Source organism: Vanessa atalanta, chromosome Z, assembly GCF_905147765.1.
Source record: "Vanessa atalanta chromosome Z, ilVanAtal1.2, whole genome shotgun sequence".
NCBI lineage: Eukaryota > Metazoa > Arthropoda > Insecta > Lepidoptera > Nymphalidae > Vanessa > Vanessa atalanta.
The window spans coordinates 12428791-12441087 of record NC_061902.1 but is presented as its reverse complement, the minus strand read 5'-3'; the positions used below and the strand labels follow the sequence as shown (position 1 = coordinate 12441087).

Genomic DNA, 12297 nt, shown 5'->3' with positions numbered 1-12297 from the left:
CCAAGTTTTAATTTTAGCAGTATCAATATTCCCGTGCTGAGACATTTACATCCATTGGTCCTATGTCTGAAGTCAGTCCAATCGTGTCCGAGTTGTGGACCCATTGGGTTATGATAATAGGGAAATAAAGAGCGCACCTGTGTTTAGCACGCACAATTGAAAAAACTGAGAACGGCATGTTATATGTTGACGACAATTATATACTAATACTTCGATCTAACTTAACGAAATACATTTTAAATAATACACATTAACCGAGCAGTTATCGCTGTGCATTTTAATGTCTGGTAACAATGGAACCATTCTTTCACGTGGGTAATTTGATAATCTGTCTGAAAACATTTTTGAAATGTTTTCAGTATTTTATCCTATGTTCAGAACATGAGCAGGAGTACCTCGTGACAGTATCATTTACATGTAGCAAAACGTAAGCGTATGACGCGAGCATTTTCTTTGTTACAATTGTTTTCCACTATTACAAAACGGTTTAGCGTATTTCGCTACAAACTTGTCGCTGTCCGTTTTGTAAAGTTGCCACTGAGGCAACACTTTCTGACTTACTGTTCTACTTTTAGTCTTGTTAAATAACATTACATTTCACTGCTGTTAGAATACGCAAAACACTCAAAACAAAACATACATATACTGCTTTTTTTTTATTTAATTTAGATTTGAATAAAGAGTGAACAAGTAATTTGACAGTAAGTAGTCATTCAACTTGCCACATCAAGAGTTCTTAATTACTTTTATCGCCATTCGGCTTACTTATTTAGTTAGCCGAATCATGTTAAGAATCCTGTGTGTATATGTTAAATCAAAACACATCAGTACTATTCCTACTATTTTATCATAATTTTACAAGATTTAATAAAATTCAAAGTAACTACTGACTCTGAATTTACATTGAAAATAATCGACAAGAATCTCAGCAGTTACGCTCTTTCGCAAATAAAAATTACATAATCCGTTAATTAATTCAATTAATCTTATACATAAAATACATATACAAAAACAAGTGTTTTAAAAATGTGTGTACAATCTTATAGAAATACATTAAAAATTGTATTGATAAATTAAGTTTAGGAGTATGCAAAACAGAAATAATGTATACAACAATAATATGAGCAAATAGAAAAACTCGAAAAATGATTGGTTATTTTTATGAAATCATAAAGTCAATACAGTATTTTACGTGAAGGATTCATTTTTATACGTACTAATAAAGTAAACAAAATTTAAGAACAACAACAAAAGGAGTTATGTTTCGTAAAATTCGGAAAACGTTATGTTCTTCACAATACAATATTTCTATTATTGCAATACCTTCATTAAGGTTAATTATGAATTTCGTAAATCTATATCTTCACTAATAATATAACTGCGGTACCTCTGTCTGTTGCCTCTTCACGTTTAAACCTCAGCGGCTTAACCTATAAAATAGAAATAGTTTGAATCCTTGGGAAAGACATAGGTTTTATCAATTTACCCCATAAGGGGATAAAATTGGGGTGACGGTTTGTACGCTATGGGTAATGTTTTAAAAAGCCGCAGGTTAACTAGTATTAAAAATACGTCAGGTAAAAAAATGTGTCATTGAATACATATTCAAAACGCTTTTAAAGACAGCCTACGCGCAAAATCTCTTACATAAGAAATGTTGCGCGTAGGCTGTCTTTAAAGGTCGAATATCACTACGATATTGAAATATAAATGATTAATCTGGTAGCTCAATGGATGACGTTATACAGCCAGTTTATATTGAACATGCAAATACAAATAATAACTAAATACGACACGTATTGTAACCGTAATAAGGCAATGTAGTGCGTATAATTTCCATTGCGACTTGCGCAAAAGGTCATTAAACCCAAAATATTATAAACAGTTAACACGTTCGGTATAAAATATTTTTACATCTGAAACTATTTTAACATTTTTTTTTAAATTGGAAGTTAATGATGTATTGTTTTGGTAAATAATTAAGTAATTTTTAATATGTATTTTATGCAATCCCCATTTAAATTAAATCACATATCTATAGATGGAGGTCACAGATAATATAAATGCATAATTTTTAATATAAATTTCAAACGAATAATCACTTAAGTGAATTATGCTTGGGTTAATTAAAACTCGCTAAAACCGATTATACGCAGACAGTTTCAACGTTCTACAAACAAGACTTTAGAAACGGGTGTTTATTTAAACGTAGTTTTAGCAGTGAAATTAATGCAAATTTGTGCCTAGAATTAGTGTTAAGTTCCCTACATAACTCTTCTAGAAACCATTTCACTAGAATTTCAATACTAATTTCGTCACACTGTACTTAATATCCTATCCAGTATAGATAAGACTTTAATTTAAAAGGTATTCATTTGTTTTCTTGACATTTTTATTCGTAAGTAGTACTAGATAGTTATAATTCAATTTAAGTCTTTTCTTAATGGGTTTTCGTTGTGCCAAGTGAAATAAATCTCACCAATGTCACCTAGGCGTAGTTCAACGTAGAATATATATCGGAAAAGGAACGAAAGCGATGAAAAAAAAAACAAAAAATTCTATTCACGACAATGTGAGAAGACATTTGAGTACATAAAATTTATGAATTTTAACAGTTTTTCCAAATCAGTATAATTTCAAAAACAGAACATTGCTATACTTCGCATCTTTGTGTTTTGTAACAGCACTCGTGGGTAGACAATTATTTTCATATTTCACTTTTACGTGAATAAATTTATATATTTTTTTGTCACATGATATCAATTACAAAATAAAAAAGGGTAATTTGATTCAATTACACTCATAAAATTTACTATATTTAATGTATTCTACCGAAAATTACTGACAAGAAATTCAATAGCTACTACTAGTTCCCAAACATATTTTTTAACAACATTTTATGACATAATCAGTCCCTCACATTCAGATAATTTTATAATACATTAATCTATTCTCACAAATCTATTTTCATATTGAATCCTATGAAACAGATTATGGTAATAGATTCAACTAGGTCATGTCACTCTAGGAGGTTACTTTTTATTTATATTGGATTAACACCTCAATGTGGGCCATGTCTCGAAGACATAGGTGTGAAAGCTTTACAAGTGCACTAAACCACTTATGTCTTTATGATGAAAATATTTTATTTAATTTATGGAAAATCTTTGTTTCGTGAACGCAACATAAACTATATTTGTGGCATCGGTAGGCGGACTAGCAAATGGATCATTTGGTGGTCAGTGGTCACCATTGTCCATTAGAAATTTTAGCCATTTCTTACATACCCAATCCACCACCAACCTTAGGAACCGAGATGTTATTGCTGCTTTGCGGTAGAATATATGATGCTTAGGTGGTACCTATTCAGATGGGTTTGTACAAAGACCTACAACCTTCATTTATTTAAGGTAAAAACTAAAGTCACCAGTCACTTAATACAACTGCTGGGTTTAAAGCCTTTTCATTAAACAATAAGGTTTGGAAGTTACGCTACCGCGCTACTCCATTGCGGCAAGTGAATGGCCGAACTAAATCGAATATATGCAGATTTCCTCGTGATATTTTCCTTCATCCCCGAACGTGAGATCGCACGAATTAAAAACACAAATTAAAAACTCAGCTGTCCTCTACATCTAAGCCTATTTTGAAGTACTGTTATAAATCCGAAACTTCTCAAAAGGAGAGGAATGCTTTGTCGAGCACACGTTTACAGATTTTACTATTTACTTTATATTATTACATCATTTAAAGAGTAATCATCCGCTTTCACTTAAGAGCAAATGGATTCCATACGTGGTCTGTGATAAATTGACAAATATAAGGGTTCTCCCTGTCGAGTCGGTCCGGAGATCGATGGAGTTGAAATTTCGTAAGTAGTATGAGAACTTATAAGGTGAAATTTTCAATAAATTGCATCGCACGTCCCTTGAGAAACGTTTAATTGGATCGTCGCGGATCAGTTATTTCAACGTTAGATATTTTCAAAGTAATATAGTATTTTTAGAAGTTTATTTAATGAGTATTAAATAAACTTCTAAAAATATCTACAAACATATTTAATGGTACAAATATAACCAATTACCAATTGTAATCCTTTAACTTCTATTGACTTAAGTCTTTATGATGTTGAGCCAAACCTATTATAATTTTCTTTTAATTAATTTGCTCATTTTTACAAAAGAGTTAATCATTAGCATTCTAATTTTAGCCGGAATATCACCAATAATGTACGAAAACTCTCCCTTATGGTTAAGAGTCAATGCCAAGTCAAAAGAACCAATGTAGTGCCACGTTAAGTGTGTCGCGGTCGATCAAAAAATCACTCATTAATACGATATTTGGTCTCTTCCAAAATCAAAACGCGTCCTAACTATAAATCTCGTTTAACTGAACGGACAAAAGTCTATTACAGCTTACTTACACAGTAGGGAGGATCCCCTTACAACATTTTTTTTTTGCATTGTAACCTTTATATTTATTTGGTAGTAGAGCTTTGTGCAGACCTGTCGGGTACCGGCTACCCATCAGATATTACGCCGCCAAATAGCAACACATTGTATTGGTGTGGTCCCATTTTAACGGTGACTGAGTCAGTGTAACAGGCACAAGGGACATGACATCTTAGTTTCCAAGGAGACATATTGGCGTCACATTGGCGATATGAGGAATGGTATTTCTTAAAGCGCTGATTTCTATTGACGGTGTTGACCAATTACTGTCAAGCGAGCCATTTGCCCGTCCGCCAACCCATATCATAAAAACAGCGAATTTCAACGACACTACAGGTCAAGCTGTAAAGTTTATATCGGCAACTCAGCTTAATGCACTTATGATTTGTTTTACGACCGAGAAAACATGCATCGTATTGTACTAATTATTCTATGGTGCATGATGACTATTTAACTAAACCGATTAATAGTTACAAATTTTTATTTTTTTAAACTCGTTAAATATTTTTAGTAAATCTTTTTAACGACTTTCATGACAATTATTTATATAACAATAGTATTATAAAAAAAAAACCATATTTTATTTACTAAACATGAAACAAATCTGCGACGTACCATTAATATTATGCTTAACAATAGAATAGTAGAATGTTATTTTTTACTAATAATAAAGTAAGTTTCCAAGATCTCCAGAATGGAATTAAAAAATATACATACATAGGTATTAACCATTTTTATTCAAACAATGCAAGCGCCGGAGTGTGTTTACACTTTGATGTTCGCACTCGTGTTAATTGTAAGCGACACTAAATAAATTTTAAACAATCTCATATAAATGAACTCGTACATCAATAAAGCACTATAGTGATCGTTTTCTCTTGTAGGATGTAAATAAATCACGATTTTCAGCCGCCCTCGGCCGCATCGTCGATTGGACGCCATTTATTTCACTTGCTTTAATAAAACCACGCCGCTACGTTTATACCGCATTCAATTTAAATCACTGAAAACATTGCTACGTATTTAACTTATTGCGAAATTTTTTAATCATTGATTGCATTTTAAACATGATTTTTAACAATCAATAAATAAAGCTATATCTACATAAATATTTAATGATATATTTACTATAAACATTTTCATACACTCTTGTAGATTTGATTCTCGTATTTGAGCTCGGTTGACTTTGTCTTTGTTTTATGCTTGTCATAAATCATGATAAGATCATTCACATTACTTCTACCTGTAAATCTAGATTTACGTCCACAAATTAAAAAATAAGATAACACTTAATCAATATAATTAAAGTATGTGTCGAGATATCGAATTCTTTTATTGCACTTAATGGATATTACAGAATATACTGTAATAAGGTGAACAATAATAAATAATAATATCGAAAAAAAAATAAAAATTAAAACATGAATAATTACTTAACAAATTGAAGAAAACGATTTTAAAAAGCTAATTGCACTTGGAAGTCAAATATTTTGCGCTGACGCGTCGCTCCGGACAGAGTTGTAATTAATTTTCTTACTGCAACTGACGTCTAGGAGATATTGCTTGAATTATATAATATTTTAATATAAGATAATTGAAAAACAACTGTATTTTAAAATTGCTTCGAATGTAAAAGACTAATTAAATTGTCATAATAAAATACGTCATTTTAATTTTAAATTGTGAAACTCCAAAAATCGGATACGCACGGGAACAACCACTTTTGACAGTATCGTATGATTAATAGCATTCAGTATCATATTCAAATGAATGTAAATCATTTTAAATTGACAGATGCAGTTGCCACATAAAAAACGAGAAGATCGCGAGCGCGAGAGATATGAATCACACGTGGCCAACGCAACCTTAACATAATAACAATGAAAGCTTAATAATACTAAATGACTTATGACGAGTTACAATAATTCAATTGTGATGATTAGCACGTACTGTACCAATGAAGGCGTCCAAATTTTTCATATTAGGTAAAGATTTAACGTAGTTTATAAACTTAAGGACACTCATGCGGGGACAATACGTGATATCTAACGTGAAGACATGAATATGATCGCCGTGGTTCTGGTTCTGTCTTCCGGTGGTGTTTTGATGACTATGGGCCTGTGATTGTTGTGGTATGGTGTGAACGAACGCCAGAATGGCGGCCGTCGCCGGCCTTTATGGACTGGGAGACGAGCAGCGCGGACGACATCGGCGCGGCCAAGCCAACGCCGAACGCTCCGAGTCCAGGGATGACAACACTGAGGCGTAAGTGCTTTAAATCTTATGACAATTGTATTTATTTACAGAAACGGCCTAATTACTATTACTTAATATATTTTTAGTTATACATCTAGTTTCCGCCCACAGCGTTGTCTGTGTGTGAGAAGAAGGAGGGATGTTAGGTGTTCAATAGTAGCAATAGTCTGGTTTCGCACATATTTATGACATTAGTAGGATTATTAAATGAAAGAGAAGACATGCGACGGTTTAAATATACATCTCATCCACTTCTTATACATAATATATAAACCTCTAATAATAATACGTATATATTATTAATATACATCCGACAAAATTGTCGATATGAAATAATTTTGAACGTTACAAAAACGTTTAAATTACCGTATTACATTTCAAATACTGAACTGACAATTTTCATTTATGCTGTTCCATTTCATTTGAAATCGATGTAGCTGTCAATGTCGTATTATTTTGTCGACAGTCCCTAACTCGATATCTCGAAATACAAGTCTAGATTCCTGCATAATGCTCTAACGGGATCTTAAAGACGCCTCCGCCATATAACCGCTGAAGAGCTCAATTCGTAACATTTATCTCAATTGAAATTTTAAAGAACTACTTTTGAATAGAAATGTCATGTTGCCACATCGACTCTATTTATTTAATCTTTATTCAAGATTATAAAAGTAATATAATTTGTTTACTATTAAATATATTCAGTTTTCTGTTTCGTTGCTTGAAATACGTATAATTTAAGTGAGCATTTCAATGATTATAGAAAAGAAAATTAACTACCTTATTTAAAATATTTTTGATTTGAATAAAAGCAGCAGTATTGTTTTATATCGAAGGCTGTTTTTTTTTAATATATTATATATATATTGTTACAAACAATATCGATTACAGGTTTTGATGTAACCTTAGAATTAAGCTGTATATTCGTTTTAAATTCGGCAAACTAGGTCAAGGCGGTAGTTGTACACAGGAATGTCAAGAATTTGTGCGATACAAAATTTTATTAAATATATAAAGCACAAAAATCTTACAGACGCAATACCTCGGGTATTCCTGATCTTAAAACATTATAACCTTATCAAAATACCTGAATAAAATATTCATATGATTACATTTTTTCAATAACCTAATAACACACTGTGCATTTATGAACATATACGAAAAATATGTAAATGTAACCGCATATTGTAGATTATATGACGACATAACAAAATCTTCTTATATAAATTAAATATAATATTAATATCTGAAAATAAGAGTAGAGATAGCAAAATAGATAAAACAACTAGAACCTTATCAGAGGTAAAGAAATAGGTATCTCAGAGTTCTTCAAGTAGTTAACCGTAGTTTAAAACTTTACTACTTATAGTATACTAAATTAAAACGTTAGTAAAAAGTTATTTAAAAACCAAGCCAGTATGGTACGGTGGTGAGAATACATACATTTTGGGTTCAAGTACGGACAAGCGTCAAAGAGTTTTCATAAACTTCATTGCCGTTTATAATGAATCTCATATTCAGTTTTTACGGAAAACATTGTGAGGAAACTTGTATCTGTATGTGTGACTGAAAATCTGTCACATGTTTATCCACCATCCGCATCGGAGGAGCGTTGTAGAATAAACTCAAAAGGAGAAAAGGGATTATCCCAGCAGTGGAATATTAAAAGGTTTCCTTTTACTTTATTTAAAAATCTCAAACGCACATATTATGCTACCTACAGTACAACTACAACTGCAGTATTGAATTGCGTCAAACAGAATATAAAATTCTTTATTTCAATTTCATTTCGGTCTAACAATATGACATCGAGTAAAAGACTGTAAATATCCAACTGCTGGGCTAATGCCTCCTCCTTTGAGGACAAGGTTTGAAGCTTCGCAGATGAACATGAGATTACTTCTTTTTTTAAATTAAACACAGGAAAAATGAGCGGTGTTTTTCTAGGTTTCAACCCGCAATCATCGGTTAAGATACAGGCGTTCTAACCACTGGACCATCTCGGCTCAACGACATCGGGAGAGCGTAAATTAGATTTTTCTTAACATACCCCTTATCTTAATCCGATTGAGCGGATTTAAAACCCACTTCAACTCACTCCAGAAAATTAAAATTGTTAATAGTAATTCGCTTCGATGATTTTAGTTTATTGAAAATGCTATTATTTGGTGATAAGGCTTTATGCAGGCCCATCTTTTAAAACTATGCATATATATATAAATGAATTCTAAATATTGAAGTCTATTTGAGATAAATAGACTTCACTATTGTTTCACCAATAACCATAATAATTAGCATAAATGTCAGTCAAATCAATTCAGGACCTAAAATGTTCAAACGCTTACCACGACAGTTATTATATACAAGCGGAAAACGTCTGCCGTTTTATTAATAGTAATTCTTATATGTCAAAAAGTGATTCATAAACTGCGAGTATTCATGTGTCAGAATTTCTCCCTACCACTAAGTATGAAATGAACATAAATTAAATATCAGTTTCAATCCGTGCTCTATGATCGAACCTACAATGAGATCTAGTCCACTCTATGTAAGATATAACGAATCTTGTCTAAATAAATAATTATATTTTTTTATAAAATATTTATTCATTTATCATTGAAAAATAATATCCATATTTATCGAGCCTACTATGATATCTAATCCACTCTATGTAAGATATAACAAATTTTGGCTAAATAAATAATTATATTTTTTTATAAAATATTTATTAATTTATCATTGAAAAATAATATCCATATTTATTGAAACATTTTCATACAGTCGCAGCGAGTTCTGGTAAACGTAACTCGGTGGAAAAAAAACCGTACACATTCATATTACGGGGCCTGTTTTATGACAGCTATTTGCATATGTTGTAGATACAGTCCACAGCTATATGTCGCAGCTGGTTAACAAATATGGCCGGTTTACAAAACGTCTAGACGTTTATATTACTTTTCATGGAAAATGCTTACTTTTTCACCGAATTAATCGTCAATAACATGAAAATCGTTACGTACTTTAGCAAAAGCTACGCTAGTATTGAAATGCACTGTTATGAATTATGGACTTTGGTGTAAAATTATACGTCTTTTAGACCATTTATTTATTGAAGTAAAAATTAATTAGAATATAGTTTATATTTTTCATCGTGCAAAGTTTTTATTATTGAAAAAAATAACTCATTCGAATTGCTTATTTACTTAATAAGATGTAGTAATGACGATGATGATGTCATTTTGGCATGTTTCGGTTAAAGTGACCTTTCTCAAAAAAGGATATACTTTAATGCACTTACTAACTCATTCTCAAAATCCGATGAGACGGCAATCGGACACGACCGAAGAGTGTTCAACATTCTTAACACTGTCAACTTCCAAACTTCTGCCTCAATAACTTTTTAATGGAATGGCATTGAATTATGAATTTAGAACCTCGGGATCTGAAGCCCGATGGAGTGGCGACTAGACGAGCGAAGTAGTCAATCATTTGCATTCATTAATTACTGGTCTCTTTACTTCTAAAGGAGATAGCTTGGGATTTATTCCATCAAGCAGCTCCAATGCCTGTACATATATAGCAAAATTTTAAAACTCCAAGTTTATATATTTTTTTTGATTTTAAACGTAGGTGTACGACCACCTGTACAAAGTGATGGTGAGTTGTCACCAACGCCCATAGACATTGGCGCTGTAGGAAAGAAATAACCATCCCTTATTAAAAAATAATATAAATCACCTACTCTACCGCTAAGCAACAATGTTTTATTTCCATATTCCAGCTTAAAAGGTGAATGAACCAATAAGCTTACAGATGCAAAGGTCAAAACAACTATTCCGTAGTGAGTGACATAGAAGTAATGAGCTATTTATATTTTGTTTCAGTCAATGTTTATAGGCGAAGGTAACATAGAATAAAGCCATACATTGTCTGACAAATATAACAAAATCATAATGAGACGTGCATGATATTATGAATAAATATACAAATCAAATTATAAACAAGTTAATTTAACTTATATTTGAATTAAGCCAATTGACATTCATGCCCGTAAACATTGCGGCTAAATGAACATTAAAATGTCAAACGAGATGCGATGACATTTCTGTTTTATTTTTAGTATTTCTATGCTAATATTTATAATGCTAAAATCTAGCAAAGCAATCGTAATTACAGTTTAACTGTAACGTGCAACCGCATAGAATCCAGTGTATGTGTTCGTGAGATTGCGAGAAATTCGATTATACTTGTTTATGATAATTTGTGTCTTCTACGACATATATTGTATTTATATATTAAATTAAAATTAATAACTTTTTATAGTAATTGCTTAAATTAATTTAAATATAAATTTAAAAACAATAAAAAAATATATGCAATTCGCTAAATCATCGTTGCAATAAAAATAATAAATTGTGTCTTTAATAAAGTAAATTCTCCAGTGATAAAAATTATACCTATTATCAAATAATGTATGATACTTAATTCGATAATGTCCACCATCCCTAAAATAACGATATTTTTGTAAGCATTCTAATGTAAAACAGACGAGAGGGCCTGACTAATAAAGTTTCTTTCTGTCATCGTTAATTTGACAATCTAAAAAAGAAAACACAGAATTGCTTCACTGATAACTCCTAAACAAAATATATAAATACAGCTTTTAGTGGATACAACACTTGGATGGAAAACGCACTAAATAAAATCAAGCGCTGACAAGCTTAGTAACAAGCTGCAAGCAAAGTGCAATATTAAATATATCAAAACATTAAAACTAACTTTTATAATGTAACAACTTCAAACAATGCTACTTTTACTAGTAGAAAGCACGAGCAGTACTTGGAACTAACCAGTGCTTACCTCTTGCGTAACGTAACACGATACATCGTTGGTATCATGTCATTGCGAGTTGCCTAGCTCGACGTCGATAGCTAATTCATTGTAATACACATACAAATGTTCGCGTACGTATCAATCGCTTTTAACGTACGCCTGTAATTTAACGCTTAAAGTAGAAATTGTACTGCAGTACTCTGACACTGTTATGTATGTTTCCTATTGAATTACTATTTGTTGGTAATGAGTATGTGAATCCGATTTCGGCCACCGCAGATATTTTCGAGAGATACTAGCAAATTGTATATTATAGAGCATAAATGTGTGCACAAATACAGGCACTATTTTTCCTTCACTCTTGTTTGTATGAATATTATTGAATGGAATGGCAAATTGGACACAGTTCAGATGAAAACAACAGCTTTACGCGCACTTGAAAATTAAACTCTGCCAATATCTCCAGTATGCTAGTGAGAATGTTTCATCAGAAAAACCCAATAACATTCGAGATCTAAGACTTGCTAAGCTAGGCATTATAGCATGATGAGAAGCAATGAGGCCGTCGTACCTTTCGGCACCTATTTTTTTGTCTATACATTTCTTTGCAAATGGTCTTTGATCGTACTCTGCATATAAGAATAATATAACACTATATATATATATTACACAATAAATCGTGAGATCCGTTTTTTTTAACTTTCGTCTCAACTGTTCTTTTAAAAGTTTGAACGCAATTAAAACTGTGATCTTTCAA

At 31.7% G+C, this 12297-nt stretch overlaps 1 protein-coding gene across 5 annotated transcripts in view; it reads left to right on the top strand.

Annotated features, from left to right (window-relative positions):
- The window catches only part of LOC125076014 (potassium voltage-gated channel protein Shaker), a 139157-nt gene that overhangs the window by 46213 nt on the left and 80647 nt on the right, over nt 1-12297 (top strand). For all 5 annotated transcript variants that reach the window (XM_047687936.1, XM_047687935.1, XM_047687937.1 and 2 more), the window contains exon 2: nt 6246-6716. In XM_047687936.1, coding sequence (XP_047543892.1) covers nt 6607-6716 — 110 coding nt within the window. In that variant the 5' untranslated portion in view covers nt 6246-6606. The remainder of the gene's footprint in view (nt 1-6245; nt 6717-12297) is intronic.